The sequence below is a fragment of the Moschus berezovskii genome, chromosome 14, assembly GCF_049115385.1.
Source record: "Moschus berezovskii isolate FMDL1 chromosome 14, NW_MosBer_1.0, whole genome shotgun sequence".
NCBI classification, from domain to species: Eukaryota; Metazoa; Chordata; class Mammalia; order Artiodactyla; family Moschidae; genus Moschus; species Moschus berezovskii.
Window position 1 is genome coordinate 25,896,327 of NC_142473.1, and position 22,478 is coordinate 25,918,804.

At 38.4% G+C, this 22,478-nt stretch overlaps 1 protein-coding gene across 3 annotated transcripts in view; it reads left to right on the plus strand.

Annotated features, from left to right (window-relative positions):
- The window catches only part of SIK2 (salt inducible kinase 2), a 128,206-nt gene that overhangs the window by 71,749 nt on the left and 33,979 nt on the right, over positions 1 to 22,478 (plus strand). For all 3 annotated transcript variants that reach the window (XR_016038963.1, XM_055423004.2, XM_055423005.2), the window contains exon 4: positions 15,800 to 15,961. Coding sequence is in view for 2 of the 3 variants with exons in the window: in XM_055423004.2 (XP_055278979.2) it covers positions 15,800 to 15,961 (162 nt within the window). In the remaining variant the exon portion in view is untranslated. The remainder of the gene's footprint in view (positions 1 to 15,799; positions 15,962 to 22,478) is intronic.

The following is a 22,478-nucleotide window of genomic DNA, read 5'->3' on the forward strand; positions in this document are numbered from 1 at the left end:
GTTTGTCAGGGGTCTCTATATTAACTCTCAAGTGAAAGTTCTAGCCCTTCTTAAGAGGATGGGGAAAGGTCCATGCTTAGTAGAAATAATCAAGAATTCTATTTGGGGCATGTTAAGTATGAAATGTTTATTAGTTATCCATGTAGGTTGGTGAGTAGGCAGTTAAGAGGTGAGGCTAGTGATTAGCATGGTCAATATTTTATTAATGAATGAGGAAATCATGGATAGGTAAATTAGGAAGGAAGCAGATAAAGTTTAAAAGAGAACCAGAATTACAGTTAACTGCTTTATTACGGCTCACATCCACAGTCCTTTTCTCTCTGATTACAAATAGGTCTTGTTTTGAATGGAATTGAATTAAACTGGTAATAGATTGGAGCGGTGAAAGGGGGAGAATACATTTGTATATGTATATTTCTCTTCGAATCTACCTGTATGTAAGATATGACGGTCCTCAGAAAACGTTACTATTAATAATTTTACATATTCTCTCTTTGTGAAATTGCTTTGTTTTATCAAAATGATGATAAAGAAAACCTCTTTTCATTTTGACTTGCATGTTAAATTTAAAATGTTTTCCCACAGGAATCCCTATTAAGCTGAGTTGGAAAGCTTCTTAGCACTTAAGATGTTAATCACTTTGTGGTATACTGGCTATGATAATTCACCCAGCCATAATGACTTCATGGTCATTAGACCTCACCTTTGGTTTGCCTTTGGAATGCGTCATTTCTTTACTCCCCTCCCAGCCTCTGTCATCTTGGCTATCCTTTTCTTACGGACTATAGACTACATTTCCTAACTCTACTTTGCATTCTCTGTTTCCAGGGTATCTTTACTACCTTTTTTCTGTATGTTACGGGGACACGCATATTTGATAAAGCCTCATTCTTTTCATGGCATGCACTGCAACTTAATTATAGTAGTTCAAAAGACTGCCAGTCTAGTGTTTGTCATTATCCTCATGATGAAATTTTCTTTAGGCAACGCACATGCTGACACTGATTGCTTAATCCTGTAGATTTCAAAGGATCAAATCCAAGGTCATTGACAGATCTCACTGTTTTTTTTTCCAATTTGTTTGGTTAATAGACATCCTTATTTATACAAAAGCTTAATGGTTCACAAATATTTGAATAGTACATAAGGTATCCTATTTGAACTGCTGGTAATACTAGCACATGATGGACTTTAAAAATAGAGCAAGCTCAGAATTTCTCCAAGGCTTTAGCCTCAGCCCCTCTCAGGGTTACACAGCTCTAAAAGTCCATGGCATTATGAGACATGTTAGACTCCAATAGGATATTCTTTGACTGTTCCTACAATGTTTAGTAAACCTTGTTTAGTAGCAAATTTTAAATTCAGAATTATTAAGGGAATCTACTTTTTAAATTGCTAACATTCTTGTAATAATTGGCTAATTGATTAGATTTTGCGTGCCTTAACAAATTCCTAGAAGGTAAAATGGGCTTACTATTAATTTTTTTTTCCTTTGTTCAAAGAGGAAGGAACAAGAGGATCGAAAAGATTGATTAGAAAGATAGGTCAGAGACTGTGAGAAACTGCTGACTAAACAATAAGATAGTCAGAAAACTCTTGCTCTGAAATGCATGTACACCACCTAGGAGAGAATACAAGGACTTTTAATGTTTTTCAAGTCATGGAACCATGTTCTAACTTTAGTGGATATGGAGCTTTGAGAAGAGTGCAGACTCTTCTGAACTCTGTAGATCTGGCCTTTATTAGCTTAGACTCTGACTGTAATAAAAATTTTTGGATTAGGGAGAATGGTACCAAACTGTATCTTAGAGTGCTTAAACTTTTGTATGTCAGCAGTACATGATAATAGTGTGTTTGGTTTTCCTAATAGTAATGATTAGAAACCCATGCTGATCTCTTTCATGGTTAGCCACACCTGTAACACAAGGCTAGCCACTTAAACCACCTGGAGACCTCAGTAAATGTTAGAGTTGAATCTGCACACCCAACTCTATGAAGTCATGTCCCTTGTGGAATATTAATCTTTCAAAGGCCCCAGGAGAGAACTTTGCTCAAGACTATTCCTGTTCCTCTGTTATTCAGGATCTTCACCACTACATTCTTAAAACCAGTAGGTTTCATAACAGCTTCTTGTCTCTTGTTAAAAAGAAACATTTATTAATTAGCTACGTGATTAGGGACCTTAATTGTTTTTGTCACTCTGAGTACTCTTGTTTTGGCACACTGCGTGCGTGCTCAGTCCCTTCAGTCATGTCTGACTCTCTGCAGCCCTGTGGACTGCAGCCCACCAGGCTTCTCTGTCCATGGGATTCTCCAGGCAAGAATACTGGAGTGGGTTGCCATGCCCTCCTCCAGGGGATCTTCCCAACGCAGGGATCAAACTACTACCAGCTTTATGAAATGTCAGATATTGTTATCTGAAACTATCAGAAGTAGGGGTCCAAGCTTTCCTGACTGTATTAGACCCCTGAATACTGCCCAAACCTTAACCATTTACCTTTTATCTTTCCTGTGAACGTCTTGGATTTGATCTGTTTTCTCGCATCATCTCCACTTAGGATTCTGTCCTTTCCACATCCCTGATACATCTAACTTCTCTCCAGCCCTAAAACAGGTGCCCTCGGGATTTTTATACCATCAATTACAAGGGAAAAGATTCGATAAAAATAAACCAAGGGGGTTACTTACAGCTGATTCACATTGTTGTACAGCAAAAACCAACACAACATTGTAAAGCAATTGTCCTCCAATTAAAAATTTTTTAAAAAAATAAAGAGAACTGTACACTTAAAAATGGTCAAGATAATATTTTTTGTTATGTGTGTTTTACCACAAAAAAGTTTTTTTAATAAATAGACCAGGGGGAATTTGAAGTCACATGTTTATACAAAGTTGATATCTACTGAAGTATTAATATTGAATTAAAAAGCAGCCTTCAGTTCAGTTCAGTCGTTCAGTCGTGACCGACTCTTTGCGACCCCATGAATCACAGCACGCCAGGCCTCCCTGTCCATCACCAACTCCCGGAGTTCACTCAAACTCATGTCCATCGAGTCAGTGATGCCATCCAGCCATCTCATCCTCTGTCGTCCCCTTCTCCTCCTGCCCCCAATCCCTCCCAGCATCAGAGTCTTTTCCAGTGAGTCAACTTGTCGCATGCAGCCTTAGAGGCAATCAAAAGATACAAACTTGCATTTATGAAGTAAATAAGTACTAGGGGTGCAATGTATAACATGATAAATATAATTAACACTGATGTATGTTATATATGAAAGTTGTTAAGAATGAATCCTGAGTTCACATCACAAGGAAAAAACTATTTTTTGTTTCTTTTATTTTGTATCTATATGAGATGATGGATGTTCATTTTGCTAATTGTTTCATGATGTTTGTAAGTCAGATCATTATACTATATACCTTAAACTTATACAATAATGAATATCAATTCTATCTTAATAAAACTGGAAACAAAATAAAAAGCAACCCTAGAAATTATATTGTGTATTAAGTATATTTAGAAACTGAGACCTAGAAAGATTAAGTGATTTGCTTAAGAGCTGAGAATAGAGTCCAGTGTTTTCAACATTAGTGCATGTCCATTTTGGAGCTATCTTCTTTAATTACTTCTTTGACTTAGGAATAGCCCTAACTAACTCCTCTGTCTGTTTTATCTTCCTTTGGAATTGAATCATAATTGGTTCTTCAGAACCATGTCTAATCAGTTGTCCCCCTTACCCAGCGCTGAACCTGGAAGTAGGAGGCAGTGGGCAAGTCTCGGTGCTGATAATGGGCAAACTGGCTTGGAAAACATGATCATGTGACATGCTTCTGCCAGGAAACCAGACTAGTCTGTTTTGCATCATCTTATATAACAGAGCCAATAACTAATACAGTCTACGTGAGCAGTTGTTCTTCAGGGGGAATCAAATTGGTTTTGATATCTAAAAAAATCATTCAGATGTGTAAAAATAATACAGGTGTACATATAATAGGAAACACAAAATATTGCATAAATTCTGTTTCAAAAGTATTCAAAAGATTTCTTTGTATAGTTATAGTTCATTTTATAGCTGAGCAAACTTCTCTTTTCTAATACTGGAAACTTTATCAGTCATATTTTTGCTATAATAATGTTACATAACTCCACAACTCAGTGATTTACATCAACAGTTGTTTTTTGTCTGTGGGTCAGCTGGGATCACTTTATTTCAGGCTGTAGGTTGGGTTCAGTCTGCTTCAATGTATCTCATTCTGAGGCATGCTCTTCTCATGACACTTGGTAGAAAAACATGGGATCAAGTCAGACCACACACTTTTTCCATGACCAAGCACAAAGCCCATAGGGCGAGGATCAGTTCAGTTCAGTTCAGTTCAGTCGCTCAGTCGTGTCCGACTCTCCGCGACCCCATGAATCACAGCACGCCAGGCCTCCCTGTCCATCACCAACCCCCGGAGTACACTCAAATTCATGTCCACAGAGTCGGTGATGCCATCCAGCCATCTCATTCTCTGTCGTCCCCTTCTCCTCCCGCCCCCAACCTTTCCCAGCATCACAGTCTTTTCCAGTGAGTCAACTCGTTGCATGAGGTGGCCAAAGTATTGCAGTTTCAGCTTTAGCATCAGTCCCTCCAATGAACATCCAGGGTTGATCTCCTTTAGAATGGACTGGTTGGATCTCCTTGCAGTACAAGGGACTCTCAAGAGTCTTCTCCAACACCACAGTTCAAAAGCATCGATTCTTCGGCGATCAGCCTTCTTCACAGTCCAACTCTCACATCCATACATGACCACGGGAAAAACCATTGCGAGGATATATACCATCTATTCTACTGGGAAGCATACAGCAGAGAGGATAGATACATATAATCTTTTTACAGGGGTGAAGTAAAGATATGGGAACAAAAATCTGCCACAGAAATATTTCAACTCTGTAATGCCAGTTTGTTACTGAATTAACCATCCTCTTTGATTTCTGAGTAGTTGAGCAAGTACCTAGGGGTCTTGTTTTTTCCAGATAGTTCTTCCCTTTCACTGTTCCCCTTTCTCCTCTTTGACAAGTGACTTCACAATGTCATTTTTACTTACCTGTGTAGGACCCCAGGAAACATACATCATAGTCAAGCCACTAGATGATAAATTAAGGGACTTGACTTTTCCTGAACTTGTTTACCCAAGAAGCTTGATTTGCTCTGTAACTAACTTTATTGAGAGAGATTCCTTGAAAAATTGTTCTTGCCCAGCACAGTTTAAGCTACAGTCTTGAGTTCTCTGTGTACATTTCTGAATGAACCCATCCAGCCTGGCTTCATTGTTTTCCACTCACAATTCACCTGAAGAAGTCAATGAAAAAAAATAAATATATTTGCTGTTTGATTTATGAGTGAATGACAACAATATCTTAGATCTCAAGTATGTGTTAACCTTGTGTCTTTAGAGTATGTATATACAGAAACCAAAATATTAAAATTAACATGTTCTTTCCCTTCTTCATCTGCATCTTATTCTGTTTGTTTGGACTTTAGATCCTAATTCCTAAAAATTGCATGGTTTGGTAAACCACAGCCTGTTCTTTAGCCTGTATTTCTTTCCTTCTTAAGAAATAATTGCATATCAAACTAGTTATCTGGATGTATTTATCTATGTAAAGAATGTGTTAGAAGTGTGACCAGATTGCATTTATAAATATTATTATAACACTACCATAAATTGAGTAAATAGCACACATCAGTAGTTCAGTTTAGAGTGACTCATTTATCAGTCCAGTCATATTCATTACTCAGAAATAATTCACAACAGACCTTGAGGCCCTGTAAAGATAAAAATAGGTGAGATGAAAATACCTATTTAAGGAATTGTCTGGAATGTTTAATGCCATTGAGATGACATCATCATCTGGTAGTATTAAATATGAGTCTGGGCACTTTCCTAGGCTATTCAGTTGACGTTAAAAAAAAATACCATCTTAAAAGCAGTTCTGGTACAGTTAATGAAATGTTACTACATATATCAAAATCAGTAAGAAAACCAGCTATTGCTCTAAAATTGTATTAAGAGATTTTTATAATGTTTTATACAGGATCTCATCTTAACATCTGTACGCCAGTATTACCTCATGACATCTATTGTCTTGAAGAGCTAGTTTTTATTATTTAACCTTCTTTTCTCATGTGTATTGTAAATTTGTTTGCATTATTAGGGACTGAGTTTTATTTCTTTCTGGCTCTCGCATCAGCCATCAGGATTGTTCCCGTAGGGGTGCTTAAATTTTTTATTTGAATTTTTACTTGATGGAACTATATTGCTTATTAACATAGAGTCCAGAGTTTCAGATTATTTTTAAGTGCTTCTGAATTGTGAGTTAAGTCAGGTCTCTCACCTACTTAAAACCTTTTAAAAGTTTCCCAATATTTTAAATATAGACTCCCTCTTTAGGCTTCTAAATTCTTGCTGAGTTTGACCTTGTTTCTTTTTGTTTCTCTTTTCTTTTTTGTTGTGTTTTGTTCTTAAACTTATTTTATATTCGAGTATAGCTGATTGACAATGTTGTGCTAGTCTCAGGTGGACAGCAAAGGGAATATGTGCACGTATCCATTCTGCCCCAAACTCCCCTCCCATCCAGGCTGCCACATAACATTAGCAGGGTTGTGCTGTACAGTAGGTCCTTGTTGGTTATCCATTTTATTTTTGATTTTTTTTCTTTTGACCTTTTTATTTTATATTGGGATATAGCCAATTAACAATGGTGTGATAATTTCAAGTGAACGGTTTCAGGTGACTCACGCATACATACACATGTATCCATTCTCCCCCAAAACCCCTCTCCCATCCAGGCTGCCGCATAGAATTGAGCAGAGTTCCTGTGCTATATGGTAGGATCTTGTTGTTTATTGACCTTGCTTTTTCAGTTTCCTCCTATGTCTTCCCCTTTTCTTTGATCTTTATGCCTTAGCCTCGAATTGGTTTCTTCTGGGTTTCATGAGTGTGCCCCTCTGTTCCTTGAATGCTTTTATACCGAGTTGAAATAGTACCTTCTCATAAAGGCCTCTCCTGATCACTCTGTATAAAGTAGCCTCTCCCAGATACTTTCCAGAGGGTCACCCTATTTCTCTGGCATTTATTATACTTCATGATTATAATTTTTATCTCCTTATTTATTGTTGTTTCCTCCACCCAAATAAAAGTCTCATGAGGTCAAAGTGCCGACGTAGCTGACACAAAGAGGTCACTAAGGTGTTTGTTGAATGAATAAACAGATGACTATTTACTTTAAACTTGCAATAAAATGTGACTTTCTTCCTTAATTTGCTTCCATGAGAGAGAAAGCATTGTGCTTCAAGACTGATCTGAAAAGAATCAGTACAGTTGAGGGCCCATGTCATCATATGCTACTATGCTCATTATTCTTGGGCTTCCCTGCTGGCTCAGAGGGTAAAGAATCTGCCTGCAATGCAGGAGACCCAGGTTTGATCCCTGTGTTGTAAAGATCCCCTGAAGAAGGGAATGGTTACCCACTCCAGTATTCTTGCCTTGGAAATCCCATGGATAGAGGAGCCTGGCTGGTTACAGCCCATGGGGTCACAAAAAATTGGACACAGCTGAGCAACTAACACTTTGACTTTTCATTATTATTCGCGATTGAATTTATTCAGATTCATATTTGAGATGTATCTGTGTGCTTTTTTAAGATCTGTACACATATATGGAAACTGGACCCCAAATCATGTTCTTTGTATATTTATTTTTACAAGTCTTCTTTCTTGATTTTTCTATTAAATATTTCAAAACTGGAAATATAATTTTTTTCTAATGTTTGTGTCGTTAACTACTAGACTCATATCAGACATAGCAGAGAGTATGATGTTTTTGTACAACAGGATAAAAATTGCTGTGTATAGATGGAAATCAATAGACTAGAATAGATATGGAAATAAAATACTCTTAAAAAGGTTCTTTGCTATAAAGTTAGACTTCGTCTGAGGAGCAGGTAAGGTGGGACATTCCCACAAAGAACAAATTTGAGGTTTATTACTGAAAAGACGGGGTAGACAGGGGCCTAAATAACTTGGCCAATGTCATTCAGCAGTGAAAAGTAGAAACAGCATTCTTAATCAGGCTTGTCTGATTCCATACTTTTTCTACTATATTTTGATATCTTCCTGTGTACAAGGAAATCAGAAATTTATTTTACTTATGTATTTTTCTAAAGATATGACAATTTTTTGAAGTCATCTGCTTGTGTCCATTACTATCATCAGATATCACAATCTGTTGGCTTCTCTGTGGGGTTTAGAAATAACGTTAGAAAAGTTTGACCATATTTGCTTTTAATTGCTCCTGAAAACTTAAATGTATAGTCAAAGAAGTTGATTGTAAATAATCTTTAAAACTTTAAGCTCTGTAACTAAAAGCTCAGCGTACTTCTCAGAAGACTGTGGTTTGTTTCAGTAGTTACACATAGCTTGAAGAACAGATGCAAACAGTCTAATGTAGGGAAATTGCTGAAAGCACAGTTAAATTGCCAGAGTATACCACAAACAACAGTTTCCTTTAATTTTTGTCAAACTCCCAATTTGAAATGATTATGTACTTACAGAAACAGAGAAAAACAAAATGTTTTAAAATCTATAGTTTCATATTCATAAATGTGTCTACATTAAAAGTCTAATGTAGTTTAATAGTATAAATCATATTATAGTCTAATAATTTAAATTAGGATAACCCTCGTTATCCTAATTCAATACAGATCATACAACTAATCTATTTCCTCTTCGTGTTTACAAGTGTAAGGTGGTACGTGTATTAATGTGCTAAAAACTGTTTTTCAGGTTTTTGTTTAACGGACCTTCCTTTCTTAATTATATTTTATCCAAGAGTGATTGGTTAGAACCCGCACAGACTAAATTGACGAAGACCAGATTCCTGATTTATAGTGAGGTGGTTTTATTTTATAGTGATACTTGGTACTGATTAAAGGAAAGGAATGTTAGAGGAAAAGGTGAATAAAGATTTGAATGTGGAGCTTGAAGAGAATGGATCTTCAGAGTATTTTGAAGAGAATAAATGAACCAATTTTGATTACCTTATTGGAGCTTCAGGATTCATAATGGTCAGATTCCATAAAACACTATCTGTCTTCAGATTTAGTCTTTATAAATCTGTGGGTTAGGAATGTCTGACCAGGATTTAAGTATCTGAGGTTGTTTGGTTTTTTGTCTTTTTTTTTTTAAGGCTATTTCACCGTAGAATATTAAATTGGCATCAACATTTTTACTTTACTCTCAGATTACAGATTGATGAAATTACAAATTAAATCCTTTTAGCATAACGTTAAGTATGTAATTGCATAAAGTGTTAATCTTTTCGTCTATTGCTCAGCTCCAGCTTTAAGGAATACTAATAATTTCTGGGGGAAGAGCATTAAGCTTAAAGTTAGTCATTCAAAGAGTCTGACACTCCTGAAATTTGAGAAGAGTCACCTGACTAGGTTTCTCTACTTTGATAAGAACCTTGGAAAGCTGTTCCTTATCCCAGGGGAAAGACAAGGGGTGCCACATGGGGTGGTGGTGGTGATGATGAGGACAACCATGATGATGGTAGCAGCTAAGATTTACTGAGCGTATATGAGCACAGTCATGCACTGTGCTATGAAATCTAGACTTCTATAAAAGCAAGGTGAAAACTTTCATTAATTATACCATATAAAACTTAAATCTTGAAACCTACTTTTTTGGGCTTTGTGTGCACGTGTGTCCAGTCACTCAGTTGTGTCCGACTCTTTGCAACCCCATGGACTATAGCCTGCCAGGTTCCTCTGTCCATGGGATGTTCCAGGCAAGAATACTGGTGTGGGTTGCCATTTCCTCCACTAGGGGATTTTCTCCAGCCCAGGGATCAAACTCACATCTCCTGCTGCTCCTGCAATGCAGGCAGATTCTTTACCACTGAACAATCTGAGAAGCCCAACTGGGGCTTTAGCTATACTTAATTCAGGGGTTGGTAGAAGATGATGCTTGAAATTTTGAGGTTGACTGTAAGATGATAGTTATAGTGACTTAGAAGGTGGTAGTGAAGTTTATCGGAGAAGGCAATGGCAAGCCACTCCAGTACTCTTGCCTAGAAAATCCCATGGATGGAGGAGTCTGGTAGGCTGCAGTCCGTGGGGTGGCTAAGGGTCGGACACGACTGAGCGACTTCACTTTCACTTTTCACTTTCACACATTGGAGAAGGAAATGGCAACCCACTCCAGTGTTCTTGCCTGGAGAATCCCAGGGATGGGGGAGCCTGGTGGGCTTCCGTCTGTGGGGTCGCACAGAGTCGGACACGACTGAAGTGACTTCGCAGCAGCAGCAGCAGCAGTGAAGTTTATAAAAAGAAAAATGAACTCAGTCTTGATAACACCACAGTAGCAGAAAGAAAATCTGTGTAGGTCCACACTTGTGTTAGTTATTGAAAGGTTAAATGTGCTTGCCAGATCTAGTGAAAGTCACTCAGTCATGTCTGACTCTTTGCCACCCCATGGACTGTATAGTTCATGGAATTCTCCAGGCCAGAATACTGGAGTGGGTATCCTTTCCCTTCTTCAGGGGATCTTTCCAACACAGGGGTTGAACCCAGGTCTCCCACATTGCAGGCAAATTCTTTACCAGCTGAGCCACAAGAGAAGCCCCTTGCTAGATCTAGAGGAAGTTCTAATCAGGGAATGAAATCCCTTAAGGAAGAATTTCCTCACTTTGATTAAATTAAGATTTTATAGACCCCCTTAAAATTGCACATAAAATTTTACGTGTGTCTTTATATGTAAGCATAATTTTCATTAGGTTCTCAATAGAATTTGTGACCAGAAAGTTCCAGGCGAGATGTTTCAACATATTTTGACTGAAGTGACTGAAGAAGTACCCCCAAGACTGGCAATAAATGAGAAGCATGTGAAAGAAAACTAAAATCATCCAGTTAAGAATAAAGCAGACTAGGGCTTCCCTGGTAGTCCAGTGGCTAAGACTCCTTGCTCCCTATGCAGGGGGTCCAGGTTTGATCCCTGGTCGGGGAACTAAATCCCACACACCACAACTAAGAGATCTCATAGCACAATTAAGACTCAGCGCAGCCAAATACATTTAAAAAAAAAAAATGAAGCAGATCAAAGACTATCCCTACGAAGGTAAGAGTTTAGATTAATTCTATGAGGGAAGGAGCATAGGAAAACAACAGCAAAAGGCCAGAACTATACTATGGTAGCTTTATGTGACTGAAGAGAAAGTAGAAATAATTAGTGAAAGAGATGGAGAAAAACCAGACAAACACAGAATTAACAGGAAGAGATATTTATTTTGGGAACCAATTAAGTATAAACTAATAATTGAAAGGTCATAAGAGATGAGAGCTGAGAAAGTTTCCAGGGACATTAAAGCAGTGTTAGTGGAGTGTGAAATAAACCATATCACAAGGAAGAATAGCTTCCCTGGTGGCTCAGTGGTAAAGAATCTGCCTGCAATGCCGGAGACCTCGATTCAGTCCCTGGGTCGGGAAGATCTCCTGGAGAAGAAAATGGTTACCCACTCCAGTGTTCTTGCCTGGAGAATCCCATTGACAGAGGAGCCTGGTGGGGTACAGTCCTGGGATCACAAAGAGTTGTACGCAACTTAGTGTTTAACACTTTCATTTTCACAAGGAAGAATAAAGGAAAGAAAAAAAGGATAAGTGAAGCAAATAAGGCAAAATGTTGATAACTTTTCAGTCTGGAGAATTATACTGTTTTCCCCACTTTCATGTATGTTTGAAACTTCTGTAATAAAAAAAATTAAATTTCAAATGCAAAAATACTTACTAGGATATATATATTCCTGTGTTAGCCTTTATCACGTGCAGGCATGCTAAGTCACTTCAGGCATGTCCAACTCTTTGCGACCCCATGGATTGTAGCCTGCCAGGCTCCTCTGTCCATGGGATTCTCCGAGCAAGAATACTGGAGTGGGTTGCCATGCCTTCCTCCAGGGGATCTTCCCGACCCAGGGATTGAACTTGCATCTCCTGTGGCTTCTGCATTGCAGGGGATTCTTCACCACTGAGCCACCAGCGAAGCCCAGCCTTTACCACAGTTTATTGTAATTTCCTATTTACTTGTCTGTACCGGTATTTCTCAAATTGTCAGTATTGAAAGACCAGGTTTTTTTGATTGGCCAGTCTGTCACAGACCATGATGTTTATCAAAATACAATAAGAATCAATTATCATAAAGGCAAAATTGGGGGGAAGGACATACAAAATATAGGACTTACCTGGTGGCTCCGATGGTAAAGAATCTGCCTGCAATGTGGGAGACCAAGATTTGATCCCTGGGTTGGTAAGATGCCCTGGAGAAGTGAATGGCAACCAACTCCAGTATTCTTGCTTAGAGAATCCCATGGACAGAGGAGCCTGGTGGGCTACAGTCCATGGGGTCACAAAGAGTCAGACATGACTAAGCGACTAACACGTTCACATATACAAAATACAGCCTTAAAAAGGCTTGTTGGGACTTCCCTGGCAGTCCAGTAGCTAAGAATCCTTGTTCGCAGCTCAGGGGGCACAGGTTCAATCTCTGGGCAGGGAACTAGGTCTCACAGGCTGCAGCTGAAGATCCTGCATGCTGCTGCTGCTCAGAGACTGAAGACTGCATGTGCCACAACTGACACAATGCAGCCAAATAAATAAGTACTTTTTAAAGTTTTGTTATTAAAACCAAAAAACATGAAATTAACAATCAGAACAAATGTAAACATAAGAAAGAATTTTTTAGAACTATCCATCAAAAATACATACATAGGCAATTTGTATAGAGAATTCCTATTTTACTTATAAGTTTTTTCTGTAACCATAATTAAGTAGTTTTTTAATCTGAAATGCGTGCTTTTGCATGTTATCTTTAAACCTTGTGCATTAATTTGAGTTGGATTGATAACAGTGCCCCTCATGGGGATGATAATTTGCAGCCACGGGTTTTTACAACTCGGTTATTTTCTGATCTCTGGGGGTTAGTTCTGGGGGTTGTCTGCACTGCAGAAATCATAAAGAGTAGGGAAGAGCATAGATATGCTGAAATACTTACTGAGATTTTTGCTTAAGAAGTGAAAATTCCACCTCTGTAAATGGTGTCTTACTCTCTGGAACATGAATATTGTCATTTTACTCACAGTGTTATAGGTTTATTGACATGTGATGACTGTAGCTTCAAATATACCCCCACTTTGTTTTACAGACAGTCCCTTCCTGCCAAGCTGCAAAGCTTTTTAACCCCCTTGGCTATAGTAGTTCCAGTTTGGACTGATCACTTCAAAAAACCATCAGTTACTATAGATTCTATTGTGCGTCCCAGGACTCATTTTGTAGGCAATAGTTTGGGTTATTTTTCTACATATATTTACATGTACTTATTCATATTGCATCTGTTAAGTTTCTCTGTGTTGTCAAAAATCTCAAAAAATTTTTTTCCATTGATCCACATTGACTCAGAATTTTCAACAGGAAGAAATTCTATTTGGAAACGTCAGTCATTTGTCTGTGGAAAGATTGTCTCATTTAGTGATACAGTTTAAGCAGCATTTATCTAGACTCTTAAGAAGGTTATAACTAACTAGTCAAAAGATAATCCCTTCCATAAAACATATTGCATTCCCCTTGGGAATTTGCATTTGCCCTTAATTAACCTGTGTCCCTGCTGATCCAGAGAAATGAGGCTCCAGTTTACTATTATGAATAGAAAGCACATTGTTCACTTGCCAATGTATTTAGAGTCACTCTGATGATAATTTGGACATTTTGGCCGAAAAGTCTACAGATTTGTTCTTAAGTGATCCTTTTTCCCCTCTTACAAGTATGAATGGCTACTGTGTGCTCTATAAAGGCAAAGGGAAGTTGTGACAAACTCATCTCTGTTCTTTAACAGTACATGTATGAAAATATATAAAAGTTCACTCACATTTAAAGCCTGTAACATGTAGAGTAGAGCCCTCCTGCTCCATACTTTCATCATACTGTTTTGGGAATGTTTCATGGTACCATCTATATTAAGACCTTAGTCAGCTGTGTATTCAGTATTTTACCTCTGCTGTTTTGTGCATAGTGCTATAAACAAATGTGGGGAGTACAAAAGAGAATGATACGGGTCTAGCTTCAAGAAGCTGAAATGAAGGGATCTTTTATTTTCTAACGCACAGAGTGTTAGAATAAGGGCTGCATGTGTCTACACGTTAGATGTTTATGATATACATGCAGATAATAAAGTACAAGACAGTGTGTTATAAGTGAGAAGGAGTCCGGAGGAGAGCGATTATCAAAGACTACCTGAGAGATGAGGGACTCTTAGGGTGAGGTGGCGTTTGAGCAGGGTTTTGAAAGGACAGTTAGGACTTTCGCAGGAGTCTAATAAAGAAGTTCGATACAGTTTTTTTTTTAATGTTTTTCAAAGGTTCTAGTACGAGGGCAACCATTCACTTACCAATTGTCTGAATTCAGCCAAATTACTTAGTGCCTTCAGTTTCCTCATCTACAAAATGGGAATTAGAGTAATAGTTGTTATCACAGAGGACTTTAAGGAAGACTAAGGGAGATACTGTGATATGAACATGCGTGATAAACTAAAGTGCTGTACAAATGTTAGTCAGTTTTATAGTAAATGTTGAGGATGGCGTTAGCCAAAAAGATGGAATTAGAAAACCAGAAAAAACATGAAGCCTAGAGCAGAAAATACGTGACGATGACTGTGAATATTAATTCAGTCATACCGTTCCTAACTTCAGAAAAAATCTTAAACTGAAAAGCCTTCCAGGTTTTATGTTGACCCTATTTTCCTGAAAAGATCATGTCAGAGGCCTTTCAGATCTTCAGGTGAAACCTGAATAAATTTTAATGTTTAGTTTTATTCATGTAGAATTAATTTTCAAATAAAATAATCGATATTATAATATTGCACAGAAAGAGCTAATGTATCTTGCAAAGTATACTTGTTTAGAGGACATGGTTTTGACAACAAGTCTGCATGTTTTAGGGTAGATCAGAATTGCTCTTCTGAACAGGAGAACAAGGTGTGAATTATTTAAGCTACTTCCAGGGACTGTTGTATCTTCTATTATGGATGGTTTGTCCAATAACTTCACAAATGGTTGTTTAAAGGAAGGATATCTCTTGTCTGATGAGAGGTCTGAGAATTTATTTACGTTCTTTGTTTTAAATAAATTTTATTTTTAAAAGATGGTTAGGAAAAGTATTCAAAATTACAAAGAGAATGCTGAGGCTTTAAAATGCATTTTTTTAAAATTGAAGTACAGTTGTTTTATTTTTAATTTTTACTGGAGTATAGTTGATTCACAGTGTTGTGTTACTGAAGTCTAGTTGGTTTGCAATATTGTTAGTTTCAGGTGTACAACATGTTGATTCCATACTTTCACTGATTATACCCCATTTCAAATTATTATAAAATATTGGCTGCATTGTCCTGTGCTGTACAGTAAATATATCCTCGTTCTTATTGATTCTGTGCACATTAGTTTGTGCCTCTTAACCTAAAGAAGCTTTTTGAATTATGCTGTATTATGCCAGTTGCTGTTGTCTGGTCTTGGACTCTGTCCACTTATCCAGACTCCAGTGAAATATGATTGGAGTTATTTTTCTCAGGACAAGGAACTTGGAAACTGTTTTACTTCAACCCTAATTCTCATTATTAAAAGTTTTTGAGGGGAGAAAAAAATCCTGATACTAACAGTGGGGTTGTTGTTTTTTTTTTTGGTGTGTGTGAGTAATTCTAAATTCTTTCTCCTTTTACAGACTACCTTGCTAACCATGGCCGGTTAAATGAGTCTGAGGCCAGGCGCAAATTCTGGCAAATCCTGTCTGCTGTTGATTACTGTCACGGTCGGCAGATTGTGCACCGTGACCTCAAGGCTGAAAATCTCCTGCTGGATAACAACATGAATATCAAAATAGCAGGTAACTGGGACACTGCTGGCTCTGACGCAATCAGACGTGAGCCACAGCACTCGGGGTGTGGAAACAGACCTGCAGACAGAGGTTCAGGAGCAGTCCTACCTGGCACATCACACCTTCTCAGAGTGTATTTTTTTCGTTTCCTTAGTCCCGAGTGTAATGAAAAGTAAGGGGAAAAAAATAGAAAAAAAAGAAAAGTAAGGGAAATGAGTTCAACACGCAGCGTGGCAGGACTCCCGACTGGGGTCTGATTTGCATCCGCAGTCTGGTTTGAGCTCAGGCCCCTCTGTGGTGCTCCGCTGAGCGTGTGAGTGTTTGGACCGGCTGAGGGGGCTGGAGGAGCACGAAGGTTGCTGGCGCTCTGCCCTGCTCGCTTCAGTATGACTGGCGGCTGGAGAGAGGTCGCAGACAGAAATAAGACAAGGAGGAGGCCGCAGGAGAGTGAGAGTGCTGGGGACACAGAAGCACCTTGCCTTCTCCTGATACAGTGGGGTTTTGATTAACAACATGGAGAGTAAGATTATTTTTGCTAGTTTTCCTCCTACCCTTTTCACCATTAACAAAGACTTTTATAGTTTATATTCCAAGTTTACTTATTCACCTGGTCAAAACTCTCATTTAGTCAGTAAGTATTGATGTGTCAGGTACTGTGCTGTGCTAGGTACTAAGGATCTAAATCAAAAAGTCATTTCTTGTGATCTTAAAAGTCTAATAGGGAAGTAAGAATAATGAAAATACAACATGATAAGTGCCCAAAACTATATGTACAGACTGCAATAGAAGTGTAGGTGTAGGAACATCAGTCTACCTGAGAAATCAAGAAGTTGCACAAAGAAGTAACTACTTGAATTCAAGCTTGAGAGACGAGTCAGAAGCTTGCCAGGGAGATAAACAGAAGTAGGCTATTACAGACAGGCAGGCCAACTATGTAAATATCACAGGTAAAAGAGAGAGAAAGAGATTGAGATTGAAATGGTGGGAATGATTGCTCACTATTAGGTAAATATAAAATCTGTAGGTGTGGGGGATTGATACAGGAAGAGCAGGTAGGCAAGGATCAGAATATGAAGTCTTGAAGACCATGAAAAAGATGGTAGAGTTTATTCTGTAGGTAACAGGGAGCATAGCCTGTTGGAACTTTTAGGGTGGGGGTAGGGATGAAGCGCGACTGGATAAGACGATCAGATTTGCGTGTTAGAAAGATGTCTCACTCTGGCCACAGAGTGAGGACAGGTGGCAAACCTGGGTGAGATTGGGCGGGAAGACTGATCAGGACTCTGACGCGTTTGTCCAGTTAAGAGAATGTGGGTGTGCACCAGAGTAGCAGCAGCAGGGTCCGTAGGTGTGAGAAGGAGGGAGGTTTGTTTCGGTTAGAGTTTGGAAGAGTATCAAGGGCACAAAGCAAAAGTTTAGCAAAGTTGCAAGAGGTGGCGATTTGTCCTAGATTTATTAAAAAGGGACAGACATCCATACGAGAGAAGCTGAGCAAGAAGTGGATGACTAACTTGGGTGGGTACCCACTGGACTAAGTTTAGGGAGAAAGCAAATGCCTTAATTTGCTGCATCGTGGTATAAAATAGAAGTGAGAAGTCTCTGATTCATGCATTTTTCTGGCCTATTTCTATGCCATTTATCATCAATTTTTGTCTTGGGCATTTAGGGAAGGCAAACAAATTAATTTCACTTACTTTTTTTACTTATTTTACTTTAACTTTAATAATTAATATTAAATGCCATTGTTATGTATGTTTCAGGGAGTAATGGATTTTTCATTCTGTCGTCTTTGATTTATTTTCCTCTAATAGAATTGCTGAAATAAGACAGCGCTTTTACGTTAATTTGCTACATTCCCATTATATATATAAAGATTTGTATTGATTTGTCTTTTTGTTTTAACATGTCGTATTAGTATTTAGTTAATTTAAATGCAGTATTAGTGGTTCTGTACTTTATAACGTATATTCATTTCTCCCACTTTTCCTTCTGGCCCTTCCTTTGGTCCCATTCATTTCACTTCTTTTTTGCAAACCTTCTGTAGCGCACACCACTGGAATTTTTTGTTTACTTCTCCTTGAAAGCATCAGCTGCCCCAAAGTTGTCCTTGTCAGAGAAGGCTCTTGTATTTTGGGTTTTTTTGGGGGGGGTTCTTTACTCTGTAATAAACAATACCTTTATTAAAGGAGTTCTGGGAGTCATTTCAGGCTCCCAGGAGAAAGAAATGTTAGAGGTGGGAATCATATAGGAATTACAAAGTGCTCTGTCACAAACATCTCAAAATAAAATGTCAAAATAGAGCAGCAAAGAAACTTGCAAACAGAATATGCAGAATATTCCATTAAGGTTATGACCAAGTTTTGCCTGACTATAATAATGTCTTCTATAATTCTGACCTATAAGTAGATAAACGTAGTATTTCTGTCATTATGTGAAATCTAGTTATTTGTTTGTTTTTGCTATTTTTATTTTTGAATACTTGAACTTCAGAATCCTCTCATTTTTATCTGGAAGACAGGTAAAATGTCAGAAACCTAAAGTTTTCCTCTCTGGTGAAGATAGTGTAACAGCTCACATTTACTGAACCTTCACTGTCTTTAGGCACCCTGCTATACACTTGTGTCATTTAACCTTCAGAGCGACCCCAGGAGCTGCGTGCCTCTTGCCAATTTTTAGACGTAATGCTGAAACACAAAAGAGATTAAGTCACTTGTCAAGGTGACTCAGATAACAAGCAGCAGACCTGGAGTTCAAGCCTGGTCTCTCTGACCACCGCATCTGTGCTTCTTGCGGCACACCAGCTTGTAGTTTCCAAGCGCTGTTTGTCAGTTATTCCAGAGGGAGTACTCACTGGCTGAATTTTGGAGTCTATCATTCCGTATGTATACGTTTACTGTCCTTGATTCCGTGTCTCACAAGTGGATGCACACACATACATGTACATGCAGTTTAGCTAAGCATTCAAATTTCCTTCCTGCCCTTCCTTCCTACCCTCACCACCATTGACCCCAAATTTCAGCAAATGTTTATTAAGCACCTACTATGCTCCTCAGCTAAGTCCTAGAAATTCAGGTGTTTCGAGGCAAAAACAACAGCAATGCAAAAAAGCTCAACTCTGCTCTTACCTCAAGGAGTTAATCTGTTCAGAACCAGACCTTTAAATGAATACAGCACAAAAAGATAATTGTCATACAAGCCATGAGGCTAGAAGACTGTGCCTGGAAGAATGAGGGTAGTAAGACTTTATTAAGGAGGGAGGCATTTGTTTTGGGATTGGCAGGGAGAAGGAGAAAGGGAGAGAGTTAGCTGAGGACGTGAGGTAGGGATGGCAGCTTCAGGCAGAGACAGGCAGGCCAGAGAACTCGGTGTGTTAGGGAAACTGCAGACCAGACTAGTGAGGAGTGATAGGAAAAGAGCCTGGACAGGTAGCCATGCAGGATCATGAGGGATTCCACACACCCTCAGAAGTGTAGATATGTTCCAGTGCTGTTAAAGAATTTCTCCAGGGTATTTATTTTTATCCATCGATTTTTATCTAACTTTTTTATTGCCCTGCTTCCCTTTAAAAGCATCATCTTCTGGTCTCTGAGGATTCTTCTTGAATTTTAAATATATCTAACACATGTAGGAAAGATGGGGCTCCATGGAAAAATTACAGAACCTCAGAATAAAGTACAAAAAAAATTATTCACTCAAATTATACATTCTGTGTTTATTCTGCTTATGAACATCTCTTACTAAATGGGCTGAATAAACAAACTGATTTAGCCATCCTGTATGTTGAAAGTGGACTTCCAGGTGGCGCTAGTGGTAAAGAATCTGCATGTCAATGCAGGAGACACAGGAGGTGTGGGTTTGATCCCTGGGTTGGAAAGATCCCCTGGTGGCAAATGGCAACCCACTCCAGTATTTTTGCCTAGAAAAGTCTATAGACAGAGAAGCCTGAGGGGCTAAAGTCCATGGGGTCACAGAGTTGGACATGCCTGAGCACGTACACGCGCGCACACACAGTGAAATTAAAGAGAAGTGTAAACCAAAACTAGGTTTAAATTTTTTGCCTCTGTTTATACGACATAAAATGGAATGGAAGTATCAAACATGCTTTATTTTAATAAATACAGAATCTTGGCTTTCAAATAAGATTCTCTTTTATGCTCCTCTAATGGATAAAAGACTTCAGGTATTGGTGAGTCCTGGATTCACCCACACCTGTGTATGCTCATCACCTCGATTATGAGACCTCCAGCCTTCCCAAATACACGAGTGTTGGGACATTCAGAATCAGAGGCAGAATGCAAAGAAATTTTGGCTTTCATTAGTTTTAATAATTGCAGTACTGTTTCCTCCGTGCTGTTTTGACCATGACTCTGCAGGCATTAACTTGAAAATAAATTGATGAAAAACACTTAATTTCATTTTTCAACTTTCCTAATTCTGAAATGCTTACAATGAATACTTGGATAAGAATTAATATGTATGAATTACTCAGAGAAAGTTATCAAAAAACATCAGAAGTCAGACAAGGCGGCACATAAAGAATGTGGAGTTTGATATCGGACGGTACTGGTGCATATTCTAGCTGTGCCATTTAGTAGCTGTGTGATCTTGGGCTGATTATTTAATTTCACTGAGCCTAGGTTTCCAAATCTATTAAACAGATTAATCTGTTTGTGAGGAACACTGTAAGGATTAGTGATAACGCTAGACACAGGGAAGTTGTAGGTGAGGCCATGGGCTCTGGAGCCAGGCTACCTGCGTGTGCACCCTGGCTCTCCTTTACTAGCTGCGTGACCTTGGACGTGTTCCTCAATCTCTCTGTCCTCAGTTTCCTTATCAGTTAAAAGGGAGTGATGGAAGTTCATATCTCATAGTGGTTATTAGTTAATATTTGCAAACTTCTTAGAACAGTGCCTGCTACATAGTTAGTGCTAGTTAAGTGTTTGTTAAATAAATTGTTGATTAAAATTCCTGGCACCATGTAAACAGTAAAAGGTATTTGTATTCGATGTATAACTGATTCCATGTGAAATCAAATCTTAAAAATTGATAGCCATATAACCCCCCGACCATGTCTTTTTAATTACCAAGACTTAAAGTCTTATCAATACAAATCTCAGAGGTACAAGGAAAGTTTATCATTTATATTCTAAATTGTCTCTGCTTGATGCAAATTAATATATTTTTCTAAGAGGGACCTTCAGTGTAATTAGTTGTGTGTAATAAGCCTAATAAATCTAACCTGTGCATTTACAGGTCTCTTGTCTTTAGCCCAAGAGGAATACTTCCTTTCTGAACTGACCTGTAATCTATAAGTAGCCCATCATCTCTCGTGATTGCTTCGAGCAATCTTCCTGCTTACTGGAAGAACTGGAGATCAGATTTTTGTATGTACAATTTTAGTTTTCTGCCCTGGAACCAAAAAAGGGCGGGATAGGCTGAAACAGGTTTTTTTAGTAAAATATTTATTAAAAGTCTTCCATTTGTTATCCTCCTGCCACTAGTATTATGTAAAATGTGCAGAAAGCTTTGCATCAGCCAACAGAGTGAGACCTTGTCTTTATCCTTCAAGCCTGCTTAGCCCTGGCCGCACATTAAGCCTGGCACATGGAAGGTGGCTCAAAGGGTTCTGTTTCCTTTTGTCTTATTTTTTCCCCTCTTCATCTCCTTCCTCCTCCCCACTCCATATTGGGCTGAGGAAGAACGTTTAATTCACTTCTTAGCTCACTAAACTCTCTCATTGGACAAATAGATGTCTCACCATGGTCAGCAGGATCACATTTCATCTCAGCTTCGATGATTGTTCTTGTGTCCTCCTGTCAGGTAGGGAGGAGGTGACTGATGTTTGGAAGTAAACTGTGCAGCTGGCCTTCTCTTGCCGGTGGGCAACAAAATATGCATTGACGTCAGCAATGGCTGATTGGCATTCAGTTGGTGCAATGGGTCAGCTCTGGCTCCACACTCTACTACCTTTCATTTGTCAGCTTTCATTTCCTCATAATTGTCTTCTTCTCTCCTATTATGATAACTGCAAAAGACATGTAACTCTTCAGCAAGACTGGGTATCTGAGTTCTACTGGCAATTTTAGAAACAAGGATAAATTTAACACTAAAGCCATCTGCTTCTCTGTAGGAGGATTTTTAAAATTATAAATTAGACATTATAACACACTATTGGAGATTAAAAGTTGCCTGGGTTGTGTTGATTCCTGGAAATCATTTACTTTTTTCTTAGCTTGAAGACTGGTTTTCAATGTTTTGTTTGCTTTTTTTCTTTTTTAAAAAATGACTTGAAATAGTTTACCTAAGGACTTCTATTTAGTCTTTGTCATGTAAATATTAAATCCTGGAAGCATTTAGTAATTCTATTTCACAACAATAAACAGTGACAAGCTGTTCAACATCATCTGTATCTTTTTCACGACCTCTATTTTATTCTTTATGTCCTGACTGCTGGAATAGTGGTCAGCGGACAAGCATGAGCATCACTTTAGAGCCTGTTAGGACTGCAGACTCTCGAACTCCCCTA